Source organism: Apteryx rowi, unplaced genomic scaffold, assembly GCF_003343035.1.
Source record: "Apteryx rowi isolate R43461 unplaced genomic scaffold, aptRow1 scaffold_139, whole genome shotgun sequence".
In the NCBI taxonomy this organism is placed as follows: Eukaryota; Metazoa; Chordata; class Aves; order Apterygiformes; family Apterygidae; genus Apteryx; species Apteryx rowi.
Window position 1 is genome coordinate 418,865 of NW_020447630.1, and position 26,507 is coordinate 445,371.

At 38.2% G+C, this 26,507-nt stretch overlaps 1 protein-coding gene across 3 annotated transcripts; it reads right to left on the reverse strand.

Moving 5' to 3' along the window:
• Positions 1–3,284: 3,284 nt before the first annotated feature.
• Positions 3,285–26,445, reverse strand: HMGCR (3-hydroxy-3-methylglutaryl-CoA reductase). 3 transcript variants are annotated; one of them, XR_003252124.1, is made up of 21 exons: positions 26,338–26,445; positions 22,562–22,757; positions 22,019–22,130; positions 21,447–21,534; positions 21,267–21,351; positions 19,541–19,646; positions 19,090–19,196; positions 18,590–18,706; positions 17,678–17,829; positions 16,465–16,709; positions 16,155–16,327; positions 15,346–15,540; positions 14,468–14,626; positions 14,128–14,285; positions 12,885–12,990; positions 11,733–11,903; positions 9,549–9,689; positions 9,295–9,453; positions 8,849–9,003; positions 5,556–8,700; positions 3,285–4,924 (listed from the first exon to the last, which is right to left on the reverse strand). XR_003252124.1 is itself a non-coding variant. In XM_026057390.1 (20 exons), the coding sequence occupies exons 2-20, from the start codon at positions 22,724–22,726 to the stop codon at positions 8,646–8,648; spliced, it is 2,649 nt and encodes an 882-aa protein (XP_025913175.1). In that variant the 5' UTR covers positions 22,727–22,757; positions 26,338–26,445; the 3' UTR covers positions 3,285–8,645. The 3 variants fall into 3 exon arrangements, 2 of the variants coding, with proteins under 2 accessions (XP_025913175.1, XP_025913176.1); XM_026057390.1 differs by having other exon boundaries at positions 3,285–8,700; XM_026057391.1 differs by having other exon boundaries at positions 3,285–8,700; positions 26,297–26,434.
• Positions 26,446–26,507: the final 62 nt, after the last annotated feature.

The following is a 26,507-nucleotide window of genomic DNA, read 5'->3' on the forward strand; positions in this document are numbered from 1 at the left end:
GCGCGACGCGGCGCGGGGCCCCTCCGCCGGGGTTGGCGGCGCGGCTGGGCCCTATCTCGGCCGTTGGGGCCCTCAGCCGTTGGCCCCAACGGCCACGGGGTTTGGGTCGCCCGGGGCGGGACGGGGACGCCGCTGCCCCCAGCTGAGCTTGCGCAGTGGCTGCGGCGGTGAATGGGGCTGCGCGGCCGAGCGGGCGCCCGCGACGCGATGCTGCTCGGCGGCTGCTGCCGGTCGCGCCGTTACCGCGCGTCGCCGCGGCGCGGGGCCGCCTGGCGAGTGCGGCTCCCGCCCTGCGGCGCGGGCTGGACGGGGCGCGGGAGAGGCAGTTTAAAAAGCAGGTAACGCCGCTGTGGGCAGCCAGGTGTCCTGGCGATCCCCTGCCGGCCTCTTTAGTGCTCTGGATAAAGCAGCCCACTGTTCTAACTGGGAATTAGTTGAGGGTTTTTTTTTTTTTTTTTACTTTTTTAAACTAAGATCATCTGTACAGAATCAGCACAGTATGAGGGAAAATATGTCGTTTTATGGTGTATACTGATATTTTTAATTTAAATAATCCACAATGTGCTGCATGTAATTGACCGTTTTCTACTAATCTTATTTATTTGAAAATGTAAAATGATAGTTTGCTGATTTTTTGGGGGAGGGGGGCATTTTCCTAAGTGTAGTCACTAGTCTGGTTATAGCTAAAAGCAGAAAGTCTCATCTTTGGTTTCTCTTTCAGTGAAAGCTGCAGGTAACTCTTGTATAAAACTTTCAGCAGCTGTGTCCCAGCTTGCCCCGTACTACCTGTTACGGTTATGCAGGGTGACTGTGCTTTCTGCCGTGGGCTGGAGAGCTGCACCTAGGCGGGTTTTTGCTCAGCGCTGACCGACGTAAAGATACAGTAACAGAGACCTTAGCGCACAAACTTGTTGGAGGCTTGTTTTCCAGTATTTGTGATAACTGTGTAGTAAGGCAAGTAGATAGCATGAACTACGAGTAGAGATACAGTTTTAGCAAGCAGCAATCCGGCCCCTCAGTTTCTCATCAGGACACTGCAGGTTTTGCCACCTTGTTTCTAGAGGGAAAAGCCTCCATTTTGAAAAGGAATCAGATACGGCCAGTATGGATCAGTTCCATTCAGTCTTGCAGTTCACAAACTCAGAGCTATTTTGATTCTTCCTATGTCATTTTTGTACAACCCTTGTCATTTTTGAACCCTGTGTCATTTTTGTAGCAGCTCTTCATGCTGTTACATTATATTGATTAAAATAGGCTATACTTGGGATTCTCGCATTAAAGTATAATCACAGGTGTTGGGTAACTGTACGGTCTGATGAACTAGGTAAATGATAAACGAATCTTGGCAACAGTAACTGAAGAAACCGTAAATGGGAAACAATCATGTAACTTAGCAATTCTGTTGATTATGTTAAGTAACCGAATACTATAGCAACTCTGTTGATTGTATTAAAATAGTGTTATATAACCAAACACTATTAATCAAATATCTAACTTAGCAACTAYGTTGATTGTATGGAAATGATGTTATATAACCAAACACTATAAATATGTAACCAAGGTAAACAGGGGTTGGGATTCTCAGCTTTGGACATGAGTCTCTGAGACCCCGGGCCCTGGATAAAGCACCGCATATAACTGCTTTCGTAGTTATGTGTTTCTTTACGGGCAACAATGCCACATGGAAAGTGAACAGTATAATGTGTCTTTCCGTTATCAGTTAGTATCTCCATACAGTGGTGGTGTCCCATCTCCCGTAAATAAATAATATAAATATTGACATAGGCTGAAGACCTCCAAATGAGAAATTGCAAAAATGTACTCTACCACCATAGCAATAGGTTTGGTTTAAGCCCTGATACACCAGAGCTAGTCGGGAGTACAGCCCTAAAGGACAGAGTAAAGTTCAGCAGGGAGCTGGCTGTTGCTGCAGAAGAAACCACACTGCAGGTAACTGCCACAGCGTGTGCACAGCACATGTATTGCCCTGATTGCTGAAAGATGCCTGTGTTGAAATAAATGAAGAAAATAGTAAACAAAAGGTTTGACATAGTTTTAAAGCTTCCTTATGCTTCTAAGAACAAGAATTAGATTTTCTCTTGTATACATATCAGCTTTAGTTAATGTGGTCATAATGCAGTTAGGATGAAAGAATTATATATATGTGTGTGTACATGTGCGTATAAAAGATAGCTAGGAAAAGTAAAAAAGAAAAGAGTCAAAAATGCACTTCAGTGTTTTGCAGGTATAGTTTCTATAAGACATCATTTTTTCCCCTTTTTCTGGTGATGATAAAGTTTATCATCTGGTTCTGCTTAGCAGAGGTGCATGACAACATTACCACAAATGCTTGCGAAAAATGATAGTAAGAAGAGGGTGTCTGCCTTTCTATTTTGACATGCACGTTATTTGAAATTCTCTAATTGCAGCTACCTCAAGTAGCTCTACCCCATAGTCTAAGGAACTATGCAAAACAATGCAGAAAATAAATATTACCCTAAACTGGGCAAGCTGCTGGTAAGACTAAACAAAACAGGTGAGCACAAGTGGCTTTTTCCCCCTGCACAAACAGAGCATCCCCAAATCCCCTCACCAGCTGTGTCAAAGGTAGCACTGACACAGTCCTATAGCTATGGGGCTGCTTTAGGGCCTTGGTTTCGGAGGCCCTGAAGTGCACCATTATACCTTGAAGGTACCTTAAACAGGGCCTTTTTCAGCAGTTGGTGAAGATATAGACAGTTGGTCAGACAGATGGAAGAAATAGAGAAAAATTGGGATAGAAATAGAGAGTAAACACCTTTTTCCCAGCCACCTACCAAAGTTCTATTCAGCTCCTTTTGATGTCTGTCTTGAGCATCTGTGTCAGGGAAACTGGACACACATCTTGGGCCAGACCTTTAGCTCAGCTCTGTATCTCAAAATTTCTAGTGCACAGAGCAGAGCCCTCCCTGCAGAACTCCTGAAGGGAAATGTCTGATGAAATGTGTGATCCAGCCCTTCTTTGTACATTGAAATAGCGTGAACAGTAAGGGAGGGTCAATTAGATATAAGCTGGATATAATTTTTTTTTCTTTCTCATTATTAAAACTTGGACTCTTTTTCTAGCCATCTCACAGGCTTTGGGCCTGACTGCTCATTTTTTTCACCTTTATGTATCAGAACTGCTTTCAGAGTAGGCGTAGAACACTTTCCATTCATTGCTGGTGAATTCATAACGAAAAGCCTTCCACCCCACAAATCTGCATGCAAGGCTGTTACAAAAATAATTACTCCATTCAGCTATATAATATATAATGAGTCTATTACAGAATTTAAATTTTTAAAAGTTGCTGACAGAATTTCAATACTGGGCTTATTCATTAAGTAATTCCATTTCTTAGCAGGTAACTCAAGGATGTTTCATTATTCATTTCACCACAAGCAAGGATGTGTCAATTGTTGAGAGACCATCTTAAGTTAAGGGCATACATAAGCTTACAGAGAGTGACAGAAACAGAAGACAACAAAATCATGTAACTGATGACCTATAATCATTACTAGCCTCAGTATAATACAAATTATAATTTATTCTGTACCATCTAGCAAAGTAGGAAAATTTTCAAGTGAGATGGTTTAAAGAGCTGGCCAGCCTAACCCATGGTGGCTTCCAGAGTTGGCTCTTAAACTCTTATTACCAAAACAAGAGCTGAAGTTCATTTTAGTTTTTTACTCTATAGGAATGTGTCCCTTAGATTTTACATTACCATTTTTAGTGTGCTTTATTTTAAATGTTGAAGAAGTTGCCATGAGAACATTTCTTTAGTGATTGTCAAATTCATTAGACTTGCAGAGAAACAATTATCACATGGGAAACCCAAGATAGTTCCTGAAAAAGTGCTATTCTGTTTATTCAGAAACTCTTCTAACAGTGATGCCTCTCCTTGTCTCTGGTAGGCCTGCCCATTTTACTCCCTACCTGAGCAAAAGGGTGGAAACATTGCCCGTTCATTTTGAGGGTGAGGTGTGGTTTTCAGTGAACATTTACATAGCTGCTTGTCAGCAGAGTGACTGCCTCCCTTGGTGTGACTGAAGGCCTGTTTTCTGAGAATGTATGTGGATTAATGATTATGCAGGCTAAAGCAAACCCCTTGGGATTGCCTTCCATTTGTTCTTAGAGCCCAACAATTTATTACAGGGTAAATGTGAAGCAATTTGGTAAACCATGTTGTGGTAGCAGCTGGAGGGCTGGAAGCTACAGATTCATGCAGCTAGTCTTGCAATGAGCTTGATTGATTGATAGACTTGCTGCAGTCTGGTCTTTCAGCTGGTGGTTCTAGGTCAGACTGGTCATTGGTGTAATTCTGTGGCACAGTTACTTTTTTCCCTGTGCTCTGTCTGATGAAGATGGACTAACCTATACACTTCTTCTCTGGAAGAGGGGTTGGTCTTTATTTGGCTGTTGTGGATCTCAGCAGATACTCTTGCCAAGATGTAGTGGGTTTTTTTCCCCCCCTCTCCTTAGACTTCCTAGGAGTTCTAGTGGGAGTGTTACTGGATTCTGTTTTGGGGGAAGACCTATGAAAGCTGGGGCTGGAGTCCTTAGTGTCCCATGTGGTAGATTAAGAAGCTGATTGATTGAACAAAGATCAGTTGTGAAGATGGGCAGTTCTAGGTAATTTGCCATTATATAATATACTCTAAAAGCCCTAGAGCACTGTGGAGATACGACTGGTTTCAGAGGCAGGCCTCCTACCAAAGAATATGGTACAAGAAGAAAGCACTTGGGGCCAGCAGTAATCTCTAGACGGGGAGACAAAAAGTGTGGAATTGCCAGTACTCAAAGTTTCACTGAACGCACAGCACCATAATTGCTTTGTGGGTAAGGCAAAATGTGTCTGCCAGGAACACACATCTGCTCAGCACTTCGCCTGAGGCAAGGGAGGATCTGTGGAGAAGGGAAACTGCTGCTGTAATGAGCACACCATTTGAAGCCCAAACCATCATCTCTGTTTCAGCAGGTGTCATTGTGCAGCATAAGCCTTCCACAGCCAAAGCGAGGGAGGGAAAACAACAGAACCTCATATATTGGATGGAGAGAGATGACTTGACTTATCTTAAAAAGCATGCACCTTAAAAGTAGTAAGGGCTCTCAATCCAGTCAAAAGGTAGCTGAAAGGACAGGGAAGATGAGCCATCTACCCTAGCTTTTTTCAGGCCTGTATCCACATTATGTGGAAAGTTCACATGTGCAATGCTGACAGTAGTACCAAGGATGAAAGTTATGCTGTGTATAGCAACACTGAGAGCATAGACAGGCTTGGACTCTTCTATGAGAGAACTAGCTGGTTCAGTCACGCTCTTCTCTGAGAACTGGTATGCAATGTCTGTGCCAGGGGTCCTTGCTGAGGCTCACTCATTCAATAACCAAGGAAGCATCCGCTACAAACTTCTGCTGTCTATCTATCTTAGCTGTGTTAGACATGGATGTGATTTGCATCATCACTTTTACCTGCGTGAGCAGAAGCCCCTAGTCCTGTCAGTAAGACTAGGTAAGGTACACTTAACAGATAACTTACTATGCTGGCTGAGGAAAATCAAGGTGGACAAAAATCAGTACAACTGGAGTTGCAGAGCTTCAAAGCCTCACAAATCTGAAACTTGCATGACAGCAGGAAAGGAACTGCAACACACAGAAGAAAGGAGATAAACCTAGGTAAAGCAGGCAAATTAGTTATAATCAAATACAGATTTACTGTTTTTAATTTTTCCTAGGGCTTTGAAACATTTGAAAAACTACACCCGTTATAATAGTACATTATGTAGGTTGCTGCAGCTCTAGAAACTCAACTCCAGCCAGCTGGTTTGGTTTTCCCAAGGATGTCTTGTACTGAAACAGTCTTGCTACACAAGCTTTGCAGTGATGTTGGAATATTCTACTGCACTGTATGCATTGAAATAAGAATCTTTCAGTTCCCTAAAACTTTCAACACATATGAAATGCTGACCTCCAATTCTGGCTTAAAATCTGTATCACAGAAGAGACTGAAAAAGGAGCCACACTACACTGTATGTTGGATTACAGGTTGTTGGACATCACCAAGATCACACATGGGAACTTAACTACATTGCTGTAGCACACGGTTGAAGACAAAGATCCAGGGCTAGAGCTCTAACCTTTAAATAGTTTCTGAGATTTTTAGTGGCATACTGACTAAATACTTAATTGATTAGCTGCTAGCATGCACTATGAAGTTCTTATTGGAACTTCTAATATCAAACAATTCTTCGGGTGGTACTGACTTCCGAGTTAACCTGTCTTGCAAGAATAATATATAAACAACACTACATATTTTGATAGAATTACATTTTTCTGGTGAATGCAGTGCAGAAATTCAGATACCAAGCAACAGATAAAAAGCACCTCTGAAAGTCTTTTGGTGGACACATAACTATTGAATTATACTTTTGGCAGTCTCTTATCCAGAAGATAGGAGAAACATCCAAATGGGCTTCAACAGAAGATATCACTAATGCTGAAGTGAATTAGTTCTCCCATCTGGGCAAACTGAGCAATTCTACTTCACGGAGACTAAATGTGTACAGGCTTCTGCAAACAACGTGAGAAGTTCTGGTATCATATCCCTGCTGCACTGACTGTTACATGTCCAATTTTATTTTCCTTAACCCTTTTATTTTATGTCACTAAGTCATGAATTAAGCTGAAAATATCACAATTAAGCCAGTATGTTTTCCATTGTTTTACTGAAACTGAAAAAGTAGTCTGTACCAAAATGTACACAATTTAGTAGTAATACAAAATGTTAATTCTGCCAGACAGAATGTCAGTTAAATTCACCAAAATGAACACTGAACCACCATTTATTGCCAGTACAGTGTTACTTTAAATAATAAGATCACTGAATGAACATAGAAACAAAGTAGTTCCACCTTTCCTTAAATAAATGGTAGCTATTAACAACAATACTGCAGGAAGATAAACATTCATGATAGTTACATGCTATCATAGCATCTAGCATGTAGTATGTCTTCGTGCTTGCACATTAGTTTTATGAGATCATTACAATAATATTAATGTGTTGATGTACTACAAAACAACCCATCATGATTTGTATCAAATTTGCACATTAGAAGAGCACCTTTGCTAGTCACCCCTTTAGAAATGCCACTGCATTCCTGTAAGAAATGCAGCTAGGCCAATCCACTGGTAAATTTTTTTACTAAAAAAAAAATTTAAAAAGCCCCCCCCCCCCAAAAAAAAAAAAACACCCAAGCATATTAAGTTTTCCTTCTGTGATTAGCTAGACAAGACAATGCATTTAGCAAGCTTCCCAATGGCAAATCAAACCAGGAAAAAAACGGGTTTCCTGTATTACATTAAGAACACCTGAGGCTGCTTCACTGGTCCAAGTACAGTATTTTAATACAAAAACTGTTTGTTGCATTAACTTGTCATTAACTTGTCATTTCGCTGGATTCCTTTACTAAGTACTTCTCATAAAAACTAAACTAAAAAAAAAAAAAGACAATGCAAGAGTTTTTCTTAAAATAAATACTCTCCCCCTCAAAAAAAGTTTTAAAAGGAATTAAAACATTAAAAAATATAGTGTTAAAGAACAGTGTGATCTTCTGGCTTTATTTTATCTCAGTTTAAGTAGTGGATACACACTTACTCCCGGGGAATAAGTGTGAAACGCTAAAAAATTATGAGAATGCAAAACACACTGTACTTTAAGAGATTTCTTTTAAAAGAAGTGTAAACATCTGTCCTTGACTCCTGTTGTTTGAATCCACTCCTATCAAAAGAAGTTTAACAAACTGCATTTACTTAAAGTATTAACTGTCTGACATGTAGTCCTTTTTTGGAGTTACTAGTTTTAGAATCTATTTTTTTCTACCTGAACAAAATGACAAAACAGTTGAAGACACTGTTTTTTCCTACTTCAGTAAAGGATTATATTTAATAATTCAGCACTCTGTACATCACAAATTTTCCTTAAAGGAATAACCTAAATTGTGGAGTTAAAACATTGAATGCTTCTTAGCTGAAAAAGCAGCAAATTAAGTACTATAAATAGACTGATGCTTCTATAAAACTAATATGACTCATAAAATTGTCTTATAGCCTAAACCTTAAGTTTAAACTGTGCACAAAATTAAAATTGGGAGTTCATAGAAAGTGATTAGGCTTGCCATCACTTTAAAAACATACCTTGCTAACCAGAAAATAAAGATGGCAAGGACCAGTGTATTCTAGCCAAGTTTAGACAATTGTTTTTAAACATACAAAGTACATTATATCACTTTTCACCTTGGTAGCAACTAGGAGTTTACTAGTCAAAATACTCTCAACCTGTAAAAACATAGGACTGACCCTTCAGAAAACCATGAGTAAGAGTAAGAATTCTAAAGCCATGTTCAAGACCACTGAGAGGACTTCTTTCATGAAGTCATCTCTAACCGCTGAAGAAGGTCAAAGGCGTAAGTAGTTTCACTGATCGCAAGTCCACTGATCTTTCAGTTTATCCTCCACAGAAATAATTGAGCTGAAGGTGATTTGCATTCTAAACTTCTCAGGTTACATTAATTTTTCCCATGCACCTCGTCAGTTGCTAAAACAATTCTTCGTTTCAAAGCTGTTTTAGTATTCAAGCTGCTTTCTTAGTGCAGGTTCCTTGAAGGTCTTGCAGATTCATTTTTGACCTAACAAAAACAGTAAGATGACCATATTAGATAGTTAAAATGATACATTACTATTACATGCTACAATTGTTAGTGTAATTATTATTGAATCTTCCAGTATGGGTGGAAGAGGGGGAAACAGCAGAGAAAGACAAAGTTTTGCACTTGCCTGTTGTGGATCATGTGGCTTTTGACTAGATGCCCAGCTGCAAGAGCTGCCATTAGTGATAATTCCCCTGCCATCACTGTAGCACATACAATTTTAGCAAGCTGACGGGCGTTTTCACCAGGATTATCTTGGCTTGCACCTTGAACCCCTAACATCTGGAGAGAAAAATTAAAATATTATGCTATAAAACCAAAGTATATTTAGGCTAAATTTAAGTTTTACCAAATTATATCCAACTGACTAGCTTTAAATCTCTTTTTAATAGTAAGCATATTAAGCTTTAAAAATTAGATGCATGAAAATAATTAGGTAATTCTAGAATTTTCATCTCAAGTCCATGGAGTTTCTAGAGGGCCCATTCTGACATTACTCAGGCACAATATATACAACATGAAAGCGAGCTCTGCTTTAAGAAGGTAAGTTGCTTTAAACTTCTTGCTTTGTACCTGCAAACAGGCCTGCTGTGGGAGCAAGTTGGTGCCTCCACCAACAGTTCCTATTTCTATAGAAGGCATTGTGCAGCTGATGTACAGGTCTTCATTGGTAGAACCAGTTCGCTCCATCAAAGTGATGCAATTAGAGCTGCCCACATTCTGCGCAGCATCCTTTAGATCAGGAAGGCAAAAAAACCCACTCAGCTAAGTGTCCAATTCAGAATTAACTGAACTAAGAAAGGCTGACTTGGTACAGAAAAACTTACCTGACCACAAGCAATGTAGATAGCTGTAACAATGTTTGCTGCATGTGCATTGTAGCCACCTATGCTACCAGCCATAGCGGAACCCACCAAGTTTTTGTTTATATTAACTTCAACTATATCTTCTGTAGTAGTCTTCAATACCTAGGCAAAGTGATACACTTTTACTACACATTTCCTTAGGCAGCAGTTACAATACTCTATTTCATGCTAATAAGGCCTCCATTGTACACTTCCATATAGAATTTGACTCAGTGTTCTTTATCTACTTTTATTTTTGTTCAAAGGAAACCCTTTCAGATGCAGAGAGTACCTATCAAGTAACAACAGAAAAGTCAGTGCTGAGGGTTTGGACTTCCTTAGAGGTACAGACCTCTAAGGAAAATTAATCAACTACCTTCTCTCACCTTTTCAAATACTCATTTATCTTCAGTATGAAATGTACAAACAGTTTAGCAAAAAAAAATCCCAATAATTCACTTTGACATGATAGCGGCTTTTCTCACAAGTTGCTCCAGACAGTAAACCCTCCTCAATTTTGCTCTGTATAATACAGAACTAAACTGAAGAGTTGTAACAGAAAACCAACACTTGAAAATAAACATTCTGTTGCACAGTAATATCAAATTAAGTGACTATTTATACCCTACTGACTGTATTTTGAAAGCATCAGGTAAGAGATTTACACTGAATTTAGTATAAAAATGATCAAAGGGGACAAACACAATATTGCCATAAGCAAAAAATCTAAGAAATTCCAGTACAGTAAGAATGAGATCAGATGACAAAGATCTGCACAAGGATCTATAATAAAGATAAAGTAATATAGAGAGTTCAATACAGATAGATGTAGTGATGTACATGGAAAAAAAAAAAAAAAAGAAGCAGCCTAAAGTTGCTTAAACTATGATGGCCTCCCCATTATTACTCTGGAATGAAATCTTGGGGTTATAATAGATACTGGTCTGACACTTCCACTGAAGTAGTAGTCAAAAAGGCAAACAATTAGAAAATTAATAGAAAGCAAACACAGAAAACATAATTATGCCAATGTATAAATCTAGACTGCAAACACACTTTGAATACTGTGTCCAACTCTCTCTAGATTTTGGAAAGGATATGCTAGAACTGAAAAAGATCCACAGGTGACAAACATGGGCAAAGATATGCTAGGATAAGCTGGTTATTCATTCCTCATACAGAAGCTAGTTCATTTCAGTCTGAAAATGAGATAGCTAGGAAGGTGGAAGGGGCTCTGTTAGAGAGCTATAAAGTCTTGAGAGTTATAGAAAAGAAGTTTGTTAATTGTTTCTTTCCATAAAAATACTAGGGCATCATCAAATAATATTAACAAAAAGGAGGAAGTTCCTCACACAAGGTGTAGTCGAGCTGTGGAATTCTGTCTGGGATATTAATGCTAAAAGTTTACATAGATACACAAAAGGAACTGGACCATGGAGGGGGGGAGGTGGGAATCTATTGTATACAAAAGCACCAACTGAGAAAATCTGGAACATTACAAGTATTGTGTATTAAATTCCTCCTTGGATATTGTCTGTCTTGGCCAATACTGGAGACAAGGTTAACAGGCAAGACACAGAGCCAATCTGGTCTGACACAGAGCCAATTTTGCCGGCTCAGCTGAAGGAGAATCTAAGATAGCACTTACGATGTAGGACAAGTTTGCCAGGGACTAGCACTGGCACAGTTATAAACATTACATTTAGTCATCCTAGCAACTAAGGCAGTCTTGGAATTAAGTGAAGCGCCTGACTGTTTTCATTGTAGTAGGGGGCATGTGAACTTTAAAGAGAATGTCAGGGTTGTGCAAGAGACAACAAATAAATAAAACGATCACAATGAATGGGTTCTGCCAGACAAAACTCTAAGTGTAAGATCAAACAATAGAATAGTTTTCAAAGGAAAGAAGTGAGGGATCCAGCATCTTCAACATTCACCAGAAAATACATAGCACAATATCTTAGAAAAGACAGTAAAAGGAGAAACATCTACTGTAAGATGTTCTCAATAGAAATGACTTATCCTACAACAATAGTCTGAAAATACATGTAGAAATCATCCCTACATGAAACATAACTTATATTTCATATTTATGAAGTAAAGTATGTTAGCAGTTTTGTAAAAGATATGCATTTTTTAAACAAATGAAATAAAGCAAACACTCACTTCTCTGACAACCTTGGCTGGAATGACTGCCTCACAGACAACAGACTTGCCTCTTCCTTCTATCCAGTTTATGGCAGCAGGCTTTTTGTCTGTACAATAGTTACCACTAATAGCTATAACCTGAAGATCAGGAAACTCTTCATTCAACTTTGCCAGTGCTTTTTCAGTACCCTGTTAGAAGAGAAACAGATATCATCAAAGACTAGTATCTCATTATGGTTGTAAAACATTAATCAAGGACAGCAGAACAGCAAGATTAGATTAAAACTTTGGAACATCAGCTGTAGCTGAGAAAAAGAACAGGGTTTTCAGAAGGAATCTGAAAGAGGAGCAAATGGTATCATCATTGCTATCGTTTTTCTAACCACTTGCAACTACGGGGAATAATAAATTGTAATAAATAAGCCCTTGGTCCTTCCTAGTATGTATCCAGAGAGTCCATACATTCTACATGAATGGGCATACGCACACATTACTGAAGATGCAACATGAACCAAGTCAAACACTACGGGCATGAAAATAATTCATTTTGGATGAAGTGGGAAGGAGCTTCTATACATTAGGAAGTCAAATTTCAACTATATTTAGTGCCTCTGTATGGCCTGACCCATTTATGTAATTATTCTGAGTAAACTCTGCATATGACAGGCAGTCAGTATCAAAGTCTTATCTCAAACAGTACAAGGCTTTTTTCCCCCTTAAACTATGAGTCATGCCTCAGTTTCTTCCACATGGCTGCACTTGCTGCCACTCATCGGATTCCTAATCCTTTCTTCACAAAGACTGATAAGCACAGCAACAGATTAATTACTGCTGGATAAAATCTTCAGCCCAAAGGAACCAAGCAAACAGTCCTACATTATCAGGAATACTCTTTTAAAAAACAAACACACAAGAAAAACTCCCACACAAAATGACTTTAACCCTTTTTCTTTCACTGTTCGTATCCTGTTCTTGTTTATGTAAAGCAAAGCTGAACAGTTTTATCATTTTATAGAACTGCAAACAGATGTGTGCTGCCTGCAAGTCCTATCTCTTTCTGTCTTCACATGCCAGGCAGTCACAGATGGGTGGGACACTTTTTCTTAAAACAAAACAAAACAACCCCAAATCCCCACATTTAATAGAAGACTTAAAGAGACTGGGCCTTACTTTTGAAATCATGTTCATTCCCATTGCATCCCCTGTTTTAGACTGAAAACGGATATAAAGATTACGACCAGCCAAACTGATGAGAAGTTTTTGTAGGCGAGCAAACCTGCAAGAAAATTGAATGATTACTTAAAATTCTCAAGGAGAAAAAGCTTAAACTAACTTTAAGGGCATAATGACAGCAAATTATTATAGATGGCTCCATTAACCACACAGTTATCTGCACTCTTCCTCCCTCAGTGTGGGAAAAATAAACTTTCAGCTATCTTGCACATAGTTCTCTGAAGATAAGTACTTTCAAACGTAATGTTTCACTGCTCCTGAAAGCGAACAGTGAAATGTTTCACTGGCTCCTTATGTTTTTCTAGCCCTGGACTTCATGAAATATTGGATCCTGAAGTGCTAACACAAATTTTACCCCTTGGAACTCTGCAAAATATCTGACTACCGACTACTAACTAAAAATGAGGACTTTGAAAATTCTTGTGTTTTTTTAAAAGCAGGGCAAAAAACATTTTATCTCCCATAACAGTGCAAGCTCCACAAATCAGAGCTTTATTCATGCAGATTAAAGGCAAACAAAAACTGGAAAATACTGCTTGTAAACAGCAGCATGAGTGACTCTTACTGAAATACAGATATGTCCTTGGCTGACACTCATAAGATTAGTAAGAAACATAACTCATATGGCAATCCTTGTCTAAATGTTCCTAAAGAAGGCAGGTAATCACAAATCTCAGAAGAAAGTCTTGTGCTTAAAATAAACTTATCCTTAACACTGTTTTACATTTCTTAACATTTCAGCTCTAGCATTAGTTTATGGTTTCTGAAACCTAGCATATTAATTATTAACACTTAATACCATCTGAAAGCCTAGATTCCAAACTTTAAACTACTTTTAGCGTAGTAACTACCAAAAGTCCAAGTGAGTTATACATTTATTTTAAATGCTTAGACAAAACAAAAACGTATCAAATATTGCTCAATTCCAACTTGTTACTATGATCCAGTCATTTACTGTTTATCATCAGAAAATATTTATTACTAGCCTTGATAGATAACCACAGCAACAAATAAAAAAAACCCAACAAACTGCTGTTTTCTTAAGATTCATGCTACACGAAACAGACAAAGTGAGTATGTAATTTCCTAAACTACAGTACATAGCAGTACAATTGGGATCTTTTTAGGGTCTTGAAAGTCTTGAATCAGGAAATAAGGTCCAAGTAACCATTATACTAACCTACTTGTGCTGTCAAAAGCTTCTTTTATTATCTTAAACCCTTCAGAGCTTTCAAGCCAAACTTTCACTTCTGCAGCCTGGCAAGCACTGGGGAGCCTTACAACAGGCCCTCGGGTCATCCCATCTGCTAGAATACGACTGCTTGCTCCTCCACCAAGCTAAAATCAAAACAGAAATGAAGAAAGATTACTGAAACTAAATTTTAGATTTTGGGAAACCAAAAACATGCCTTAAATTCCCCCCACCCCCCAAAAAAGACATATAAAATGTTTGTATTATAGAGAGTTTTTAAGCTGGTCAAGCAATTAAAGAGTCAATCTTCTTTCTAGGAGTTACTTACACATATTGCTCTACAACCTCTATTTGTGCTTGCCACGAGACATCCTTCTGTTGTTGCCATTGGAACTTGAAACTCTTTGTTATCCAGGAACAGTGGCCCTGCTACGCCTACAGGAATAGGCATATATCCAATCACATTTTCACAGCAAGCTCCCATAACCTTACAAGAATACAAAAATTATCATTAAGATTATACGTACCACGATAGCACACTATATATGTCACTACAAAGAGCTATCTTAGCGAAAAACCCACAACCCTACCCATGAAGCAACTTTCACCTCAACAAGTTAAAGCTTTAAGTTCCTTCTACTATGACCAGCTCATCAATAAAATGGAATACTTCGTACAAAATTTTGTATTTTGTTATGATTATCAAACTTCAAGTATTAATAAACTGTTCTAATCCGTGTCAGCTATTTATAGCTACACCCATCAACAGCTGCTACTGTTAAAAATCTATTATTTGACAGATCTATTGAATCTTATTAAGTCTTAAATACTATTAAAACAATTTTAATTTAATACTGTTGAATGAATTTTAAATAAGCTTCCATTTTAACTTGAGCTCAAGCTAACATTTTCACTCAATTGAATGCAGGCTTAGTGTTAGCAGAATCCCATTTTTATGAGATAAGGCAACTGCATACCTTGGTAAGGAATTGTTCTTTTGGTTAAGCTACAAAAATTAGGTTAAGCTACAAAATTTTTAGGTTTAAAAGCAATCCAAAGCACTATACAGTAGTGCTTTGTATTTGCAATTTTCACAGCAGTTTTGACCAAGCTCATTGCTAATCCATATACATCATTTCAAGCAGATATTTCATACATTTGGAAAATGATTTTACACTGAACTTTGCTTGTCTGCCTTCTACTTACCAAAGAGTAATTGTAATTCCTGTAAGGAAGATACTGCAAAGATGAAGGTTCAGGGAGTTTCTTAGATAACATCTGTCTACGAATGGACACACCACGCTCCTGAGTTTCCATCAAGGTTTCCAGTTTGTATGCAGGAATATGCTTAGCATTAAYTAAACTGATAACCTCAGCATCAGTAAGGAATTTTGCTCCCTTCTGGAAATGTAAAGGATGGGGAAAAAAAGTAGAGATTGTCTTGGTGAAAATAGTTTGAAATGTTTCCAAATGAGAAAGGGTAGCAACTTTACTTTGACCATTATCAGATGATATCCAAAGGAGACAACTGTCAACATGAGGTTTCATAGCAGGCAAGAACATGGCCAAAAACCTTTCATTCAAACACCCACTCATATGCATGATTTACAGTGAAGCTTGAATTACTTGGTATGTCATGAATGAATGTAGAAGCTGCCTTTTTTCCCCTCTCTCATCTTGGGAGTAAAGGGGGAAGACTCATAATAAAAGATTATTTATTTACAACTTGAGAAAAACAGACAAATATACATTTTCTATCTGTTAAAAAAAAAAAGTAACAAGCAGAAATGACTTCTAAAAGGGTAGTTTGTTTGTTTTTTAAAAAAACAGGAGAGTGGTCTAGGGTTCTATGCCATAATATTTACACATTTATACAGTTATAAAAGCTCTATAGTTCTCTGAGGTAAGACATCACAATCAATAGTATCATTTAAACGCTAGAAAATGAATTTTAAGAGTTCTTAAATTAGAAGTTACATTGGAGGTTTAAAAAAAAAAAAAGTTTTTTTCCATACCTCAACATTTCCAAGTATACGAACACATTCCTCAACAGAACGTGGTTCTTTAGACAATTCAATTTCTTCCTCTTTTCTATTAAAAACTGCAGAGGTTTCCACAGGGTTGCAACTGCCAACTACAAATGTAGCCCTGGTTGAAGACTCTGCTAATACAGGTTTTATGACTTCAGCTGCATAAAAACAATTAAATGAACTTCAGTTTATAAAAATCTTAAGTTTTGGTTCTAAATACAACATGCTGCACAGAATTCACTATTTGATATAAATATCTGGGAATAAGTTCAGACTATAAAATGCTCAAAATTACCATTTCCATCTTTGGCAATTAAAGTTTCTTCTACTGTGTTAGATTTCTGATTGTTTTTCAGAAGTCCAGATTGTTTCCTGCAACAATTCTCAGGGACCTTTTTCTGAACCATCACTGGAGATGTTATGGGATTCTTCAGCGAGAGTGTGGATTCAGTCTCTGTTTGTTCAAAGAAAATGTATTTCACAGCAAGAAGAAGGGCTAATCCAAGAGTGATTACTTGCTCAATATCCATACTGGCCATTCTAAAAATAAATAAATAAATAAATAAATAAAATACATAGATACATAGTATATACAATCTATTAGTTTATAGCAACATTTTAACATCCCTTTGCTTTAGAAAGGGTCAGTGTTTGATCATCATTTTTCAGTTATCGAAATTCCAGTCAAATGATGTTTTATAACAGAATATCAGAATATTCAGGTATGCTAGATTGGGGTAGAGAAATCATTCTTTGTATTATTAACATCATAAGAAGTTTCAGTCATCCCTAAACTTTTATTAAATCTTAGTAAAAGGAAAAAACAAACAAAAAAAAGCAATCCCAGTGAGAGAAATTACTGGAAATATTCACTACTGAACAGCTAAGTCAAATTCATTTAACACCTATCTCCAAATTATGAAGCAGGAAGATTCAGTTACCACCCTCTGCCAATCATGACTACTATGATGTGAGTTAAGCTGCTAGAAGGGGGGAAAAAACTAAGAGAAACAGTGCTGAGTCTTCTGAAGTAATGTGGAATCACAGTTTCCACTTCAGTAGAGCTGTGGGCCAATAGCATATTTGAATTGCACAGTATCTCTTATCTTTAGAAAAAAAGCTACAAGGAAAAAGAATAATGACTTGGACTATCTTTTGCACTTGTGTGAGAAGGGTCAGAAATTCTGCACAAATAAGTAACTCCTGTGCTGTCATAAAACTTTTTTTCTAGTCTGGTCTGAAATGTGCCAATGCTAGCAGGAAAAGACAGTGTTATGAGGCATCCAGAACAGCTGGTTCCTGACCATAATCGTACTATTTTAAGAAGATCATAAGAATGGCATACCATTGAAATACTTCTTATAACATGTCATCTCAGGTTCTAAGGAATCCTACAGCAGCCAGAGTTGCTGGTTTGCAACAGCACTGTACCCTAAGACCATCGCTGGCAGCGCTGGAGAATACATCCTAATCAATGAAATACACTTCTCTTCTGTGAAGGCACCTACCGGGAAAGATAGAACTGCCATAATGAAACATTGGGTTCAATTCTCTTTGGTGCATTCTCATCCAATCCCACTGAGTTCTCTACAGTAGTGTTTTGAGCAGCTGGTTCTGCTATCCAGCGACTGTGGGCGTGAACAAGAACCAAACCAAGCGACTGTATTAAAAAACAAAACAAACAGAAAACAATCATTAAGTTTTCAACTGTAACTAGGCATCTAACTTATTAAGATTAATCATTTATTTTCTACTTTAACTTCCCATGACTCAGAAGTCTAAGGCTGATGTTCCACACTTCTTTCAACACCATTTTACAGTTGTGTATTCATTTACATATGCAACCTTTTGCTGGTTCCATACAGAGACAAGTGTTTTATAATCACACGGGTTGAAATTTGGCTAATACAACCAAAAGTTATTTGGGCAGGAGGAAGACTATCAGACAAAATCAAACGGAAAGATCTCCAAGATTCCAAGCTTTCACCAGTTTCATGAAAACCAGCAGCACACAGGAGACAAGAAACCCACCCTATCATGTCCTGTGTAAAGGGAAGGCTGCAATGTTAGCTCATCACATTTTCTTTAACTTCTTTTCTGGCTTATCATAAGACCAGTAGCTTTGAACCAGTCCCAGCACACCCTTCCTCTTGCTCAAGTAATTAAGAGGAGAAAGCTGAGGGTGCTGTACAGGAAATAGGGAGGGAAGAAGGGCACATGAAGCAGCAACCAGTGTTGTGAGCATAAATGGCATTTGCAGGAAGACTTTAGGTGTAGGTATAGAGGATGTTGGTTAGAATTACCTAGATGAGCAAGAGTACTGGGATGCAGGATACAAAGTCTATAGGAAACAAAAGCTTTATTCACTGCACAAGAACAGCTTACTGATTACATAAATACAGATGAAAAAAGTCACAAACCATGATCATTTTGACCCTCTGTGTTACAGGGTTTGGTTTATTTTCTTCTTCTTCCAGAACACGAGCAAAATGACTGAGCTGCCATATAGGACGCCCTTCACGACTTTCTCGAGAAAGCTGCAGAGACAACAATTTAAAAATAGGTCCTATTCAGCACGTTTGACAATAAACAAGCTTCAACATTGCATTTTTGTTTTATTATTAAGACTTTACCAACAAGAGAGTGAGCCTACAGTAGACTTTAAATAGTGAAAGACCCTGGACAGCTATTAGTTTGAAGTATGATTTGTTTACCTTGAGTTAGATCAGAACTCACGCTATTGATTGAGACTGACAGTGGGGTAACAAGTTATTATCCATCAGTTGAGCCACTATAACTTTTCTTGTGCATGTCCTCTTGTCTACTTCAACAAGAAGACAAACATGCTGGCGTATACCTTAATGAAGAAACGTGCATAGCCTGAACACTAAGTTAGATGCTCTCTTGAAGTTGGTCTTACCTCTAATACTAAGGACACACAAGCTGGAAAGAAGGTCATGAAGACAAAGTAGTTGGCAAGAACGGACATACAGCCAAAGCAGCACATAATTTCAAGTTGTCGTACCCCTACACAAAAAAACAAAACAAAACAAAACAAAAATTTTGAATACGCAACAGGCTTGCTATATATTTAAAGTGTTGCAAAAGTAAGAAAGAAACCATTACATTGACACTGCAGATTAATGAAAACCAAGCATGTTTAGTCCTAGTAATTTTGCAATAACTTAGTTTAATGCATAAAGTTAATAATATAAGCTATTTAGGAAGGTAAACAAATAGCTAAATAAATAGATTAAGTCACTCCTCTCCCACAGATAACACCTATCATTTGAAACCCTGAATATTCCAATGTTTTTCAAATGGTCTTTTTTACATGGAAAGGTTTAGGCCCTTAGACTTTAATCACTCACCTGACATAGTACCAACACCAATAACAAGACATTCCACAAGGGCATCCAGTGTAAATGTAGGGCCTAAAATTGCCATTCCACGTGAAATATTTTCTCTTACTTCATCCTAAAAAGTGAAATTTCTGCACATTAGCATAAAGACAAAAATGAAAAAATACACAAAGATTTGGTTCTTGGAGAAGTAGATTCTATGATGAAAACTATGAAATGAAAACATGAAACTGTGTTAAGCAGGTAAGGAGACTGGATTCAAAATAATGTTTCGAATTTGTTTCTGATATTCCTTTCAAGTTTCTTTCCAACAAGGCAAAAAAAAGCAGTCAGGCCTCAGAGTACATAATATGGATTATTTCATCATAAGGGGTGCAGATACTGCGATTAATAAACTCAGTATTATTATGGTGGTAAGGCTTTATACAACACACTGAGAAATTTACTACTGTGAAAGAATATATGCATTAATCATTACAGTTCATACAAGCTATTATACTTCAACAGTCTTATTTATACCACAAGATTATTTAATTGTGAAAGTCTCCATTTTTGGCTGATGGGTAGTCTAAGCCCCTACAAAAAAATCAATGGGCACAGACTTTTAATTAAGCTTTAAGCTCTAAACTTTAAGATATATATGTATGTGTGTGTGTGTATACACATGTGCACACGTGTTTGCGTGTGTGCGCATACACACATGGGTGCACGTGTATTTTTTTAAAAAACAAACCCACACTTATATCACAGCATCTCAAAAGTTCTTGCAACCCTATATCCATATCCTAATTTTATTTTATTTTTATCTTGCTCTCTAGACTCAGCTGACAGAAATGTACATAAAAAGCACTGAAACTTCCCCTTGAGAGTGAGATTTTCCTTCTTTCTTTTTGCTTGGCAGCATGTGCATGGGGGATGCATGTGCGTAGGGAAGATGCGTGTGAGAAAACCTRTTTGCGAAATACTTCCTTGAAAGCAAGTATTTTTAAAGAATTCTACAGTCTATTATACAATAATATAGTTATATAATAATTTATTATTATATAATATACTATTATAATAATGTTGCATATATGTAATACAGTCACAATTATTATGATCAATTACCTTGTACAGTATTTAGAGGTATAAAGTAATTTCATTCAAAATACTTTATCTTAGAACTTCAAATATTAGGAAATAACCACTCCTATGTATGATAGGCTAAATTTACTGTTAATCCTTCATATTGTGCTGTGTGAATTACATTGGAGCATGAATGTATCTATATAAACATGTGCACATGCCATTGTTCCACTAAGTTTTTCTCTAGAAATATGCTTTTCCCTGCACATGCATTGTAACATTAGATTTCTACTTAAGTATTGTTCCTAAGCCCTACAAATACACTTTTTTTTATATCAATAACTGCTCTAATGAAGACTTTCATAAAGGAATTCTAGCCGCCTTAAACAGCAATGCTTGTAGTTCTTCCACGGAAGGTGACATCCTACAAATATTCATACATGCAACTAATTTAGCTAAAAGATAACACAGAATATCTGGACTAAAGCTAATCCTTTTATATATTACCACTGTCGTAGTCACCCATATGTTTCTCCACCTGGGGTATCTTCACATTTTTAAATCCAAAAGCTGTGTTACCAAAAAAACCAAAAAACAACAACAAAACAAACACACCCACCCACACACCCCAAAATCCCACAACCAAAGAAAGAAAGAACAAAAAACTGACCTGTGAGTTGGAACTAAGTGCAAATTTGGCTAATGCACTAGCTCTTGAAAGATCAATCAGAAGCAGGAAGAATGGTAAAGCTTCACTGAAATAAGAGGAACACTTTAAGAACACATTCAAGGTTTATTGTATAGTAAAACATTTCAAACAAGAAATACAGAATAAGTATCCATTGCTTACTTTAAACCTGTCAGTTCTTTATCCAAGAAGTGAATTACCACTGTACTAAAAACAAAACTTGAGAAGATTGTGAAAAGGCCAGCAATACCTAAAGAAAAAAAAAAAATCAGAAAAATTATATATAAATAATACCTTTAGATCATTTCTGAAGCAAATAAATCAATAATTCTAATCTTTCAGATTGTAGCTCAACTTCTGTGTATGTAAACTGATGTGAACACTGTTTTTACATGGATATTTAAAATCTATGCTGCATTCAAATTAATATTCTGAGAAATAAAAGCCATAAATCTCTCATTTTTTATCAGCAAGAATAAAAACTGGCTTAAACAGTTTCATACAATAAACAGTTATTTCAATAATTACATTTCCAGTGTTTATATAATCCCGTACAATCTCTCATAAAAAATTGCTTTCATCTATGCGGAACCCCAGTATTTATTGGGCTGTCTAGCAAAGAAATAAAATARGCCAATTCTGTATGTAAGTATTAACATTCTAATATTCATTACCAATTTGTATTAAAAATACAATTAAAATGTATTGAGCAAATAGAAAATCAGGTACACTACCTAAAATGTATTTTGACCCAAGCTGCCGTAGGTTCTGAAACTGGAAGTATATGTAAAGGATTGCTATGCAGCGGGTGATTGTCAGGATTATGATGTCGCTGCTCAGAACATCCTGTTCGAAATACAAAGCGAGTTAGGGCGCTATTACGTTACGAAGGAACTTGTTAAGCTTTATCAACAAGATTTAGATTGTGAAGCTGCGCAAAAAATTAAAATTTGGAATAAGCATCACTGTTAGCCTCTGTTTTAAAAAATTAAAATATTGCAAACAATATTAATACCCAAATCCTTCCCGTTCATTAGATATCCTGCAACCAAAAATTCTATTTAATGAAAACCTCCTGTAGCTCACTACCATTTGCATACAGCTTTAATATCCAGCATGGGAAAAGCAGGCAATAAAGAAAGGAATTTCTGCATAACTGCTTTGCTTTTAATACATCACAGCCTGTTCTTATTGTACAAAAAAGCCCTATATTTTAAGGGAAATTTCAGGATCCACCGATTAAAAATAAGTATTATAACACGACTTTAAATTCTTACTTCTTCAAGTTTTGGGCACTCATAATTCCAGCCACAGATCTTATCATTTCCAGTGAACATCTTCATGGACATCATACAGATGGTGAGAGTCACTGTTCCCACAATGACTTCCCATGGATGAGAGGCTACAAAAAGGCCATGCATTCGAAACAGTCTGGACAACATTTTCAAGATTGTTTTTCTAAATCTAGAAAACCTGCAACACAAGAATGTTTCACATAAGCAAGCAGGAGGATTTGGGGAATAAAGGACAGAGTTTTATAATTTCCTGCAAGTCACCTCTCTAAATTTGTTTTGTTGCAAACAAAAAATTAATTAACAGATGGGTAAGGAATCACATCTTCATCCATCTACTTTCCATTTATAAGCATACCTATTTCTAATCTTCTGAGATAGAATACGATCTGCTCTCCTGCCTTCTCAAACCACAGGTTTTCACATCTCTCATAATTCCTACATCTCCCTTGTTTCTTTAAAAAGGATTTCTTATTAGTACCTCAAGTCCCAAACAGAAGTTAACTCTCCTCTCTGCTACTCTCTATCAGTGCTGACAGCTCTTAGCATCCACTACTGCCACACAATCTTGATACCATTTTAACTCCAACTTACTGTTTTGCACCATCTCTCAACGTAAGCACTCACTTAATCCTATATCTTTACTCGCTCTTCCTATTAAAATCTTGATTAACCTTACCTATATAAATTACCAACACATCATGTGCAACTCCAACAGCAGTAACTTCAATGTTCTTTCTCGAATTGTGTCTTCTCTACTTCCTGCTAAATATTCTTTAGTGATTCAAGTTAATCACATTCAAGACAGTTGTTCTTCCTTCATCTCAAAAATATGAATCCTCCTCACATACAGCATTCTGCCTACAGTTCTTTTGCACCTGTAACTAATTCCCAAGTTACTGATGCATTTCATCATCCCTGTATGCTTTTAATAGATAATAAACACTGAGCAGAAACTCTCACACCTTTACTTCAGGAAACTGGAGACATGGATGTTTTGTACATCCTTCAGTTACAAAAACTACACTCTAATCTATTTGCACTGTGTTATATTATACCTTTAGACTCTAAACTCAAGGATGTTTAATCATGTTCTATAGTATAGAAGTAATGTGCCATAAAATCTCTTAAATATATTAGTACTGAGATTTTGCTTTCTTTCCTCGTAGCCTATAATCAAAAGTCGCCAAAGCGCTAAGATGAATTTTTAAGATATATCTTAAAGTTAAAAAGATACTTAAATAATAACCTGACTTTATAGAGACTGTCTGTTCATTATTTACACACACAAATGTAGTACTAGACTCCCATAGGGGATTGAGGCTTCTACACATTATCACATCAAGGAGGATAAAAATCTCTTCAGGTTATCTTAAAAGTAACAACCTATCCACAAGACTTTAAGAAGACTGTCTTTCTAGTATTATTCCTTTTGCTTGGATATCATAAATGATACTGTCATTCAAATGGAGAAAATAACACAGAGGACTAATGAATCTGCTTAGTGTTTCTGACGAATCACCTCCAGCAGCAGAATGCTTTCCTACCATTGCCAATCTTAATGACACAGGCATAAGGAGCACCAATATATTTTTCTTGATCCTTCCACAAAGGAGGTGTGGCAGCATTTTTGTGACTGATGGGAATACTGGAACCATTCGGGGCAACACTATGGACTGCCTTCCTCAGGAACAAATTCTTTCATTCCATGGCAGAAAGCTTTATTTCTCCCTCCCCCCGCCATGTCCTTTAAAGTCAACATTATCCTTTGCTTTTCTCTGTACAATATAATGCATATACTGCTTTGTAAATTTATGCTCTTGCAAAACTTCTGTTCCACAGTAGTATTATGGACTTTCCTCAGCGGCACAGAGGGCATATTTTAATTAAAATTCTGAAATAAAACATAGCCAGAGGAATGTTTTAGTGCCAAAGATTTTGAAACACAAAGAATAGAAAAGGCCTGGCAATAGCCTATGGATAGAAATTGCCAATGCTTTGGAATGCTTATTCCAAAAAAATCAGAATTAGTACTTACCACATGACTATACAAAGTCCTACCAGCTCTAAAATTAATAATGCAATGCCTAATGATTTCAACTATCAGAATTTTATTTTGGCAAATAAGAAACTGATATTAGATTTAAAAGATTCCAAAATCTTTCCTCAGATATTTACTTCTGACATCTATAAGCAATACAAACAGAATTCCTGTGTTAATAAGTGTAAAATGTCTTCACAAAAATCCATGAACGAAAGATGCATTAATTTGATTATGAAAATAACTACCCATAATATCTATTATTAGCCAACATTTTACAATTAACTGCTAATATCAGTATATAAAAATATAGGATGCCTCACTGCTAATCCTGAGCTCCACTGACTGGCAGCAACTTCTAACCTAAAAACATTTTTAAAGCCTTCATGTTTAACAAGCGTTATTTTATTTTGCTATATAGCTGACATTCTAGAAAATCTTAAAGGAAGACTTCATACACAGATCTTGTATATATACTGCACTACTGAGTGCTGTTAAAAAAAAAAAAACATATATGATCAGCTCACATTCCTAATTCTGTTAATAGTATTTTCATGGTTAACCTGACTTATAGCTTGAAATTAGCAAGATGTATCTTTAAAAATAAAACTAAAATTTATCATTAGCATTATTTTGTTAAATTTCAGAATGGTGGTTCCAAAAAAAGTCTTATAAATCTCATCCATTTCTTATCTGCCTTCCCTCTTCAATCAAAAATTGCCAGGAAAACGTTAAGTAAAGCAATGCAGTCTGGAAATCAAAACAAAATACAAACAAAAAGTACTGTTGCCCATTCAAAAACTTTGAACCAGAGTTTAAAAGGCAAACTAGATTGGTTGTATGTAACGGTTTAGAGCACTGATCGACCACTGAACTGTATGACTATTCAGCTTAAATACCTAAGATTTACCACTTAGTTCTCACCTCAGAGCAATCCTCTGCAATACCGTTTATAAGATCAGCACAAATTTCCCATCCCGTGTTGCCTGACTCAGCAATAGCTACAGCATTATAAAGGAACCGAGATACGTATACCCGATACGGACGCCTCAGACTGTCAGGCAGAGCTAGCTGTGTTTGGAAAGGAGACCCTCGCTTACTGAGCTCCCCCCGCGGGAGCACCACCACCCCCGCGCACGGGCGGGGGAGCAGCCGTGCGCCATGACCGCGCCGGGCCGCCCTGCAGCCGCCGCCACGCACCTCTCCCCGCCCCGCCGGCGCGGCCCGGCGCGGGGGCACCGCGGCGCGCCTCCGCCCCCGGCCCCCGGCGGGCAGCGCAGCCGGGGGAGGCAGGTGCCGCGGACGACCGCGGCCCCCGGACGTCACGGAAAAGGCCCCGGGACACCGGCTCTGACCTTCCCCGCCCGCCCCAAGGGCGGCAGACGAAGCGGGCGCGGGGCCGCCGCTCCCCGGGGCAGCGCGGAGGACGGCGGTGACGGCCCGCTCCCTCCCCGCCGCCCCCCGTTTCCGAGGAAACGGGAAGCGCCGCGCTAACGGGCGCGCCCGCCGCACACCACCTCAGAGCCCGGAGCCGCCCGCGGCCGTCAAGAACCTGTGTCGCAATGGCGGGCTGTCCGCAACGCGCCTGACCGAAACGCGCCTGGCCGCGGCCCACAGCGGCCGCGACCCCACAGCCGGCCCGCCCGCCCCACCGCGGCGCCCCGCCGGTGCCCGCTCACCGCCCCGGCGCTCGCGCGTCGCCGCGGCTGACAGGTGGTACCTTCCCGCTTCCCGCCGCGCCGCGCCGCAGACTGACGCGGCTGCTCCTTCCCGGGCAAGGACACCCCGGGCGCAACACCCCAGCCGCCGCCATCGCCCGATCGCGCAGCCAATGGCGAGGACCCAGCACGCCCTGCTCATGACGCGTCACTCGCTGCGTCGCCGGGGCAA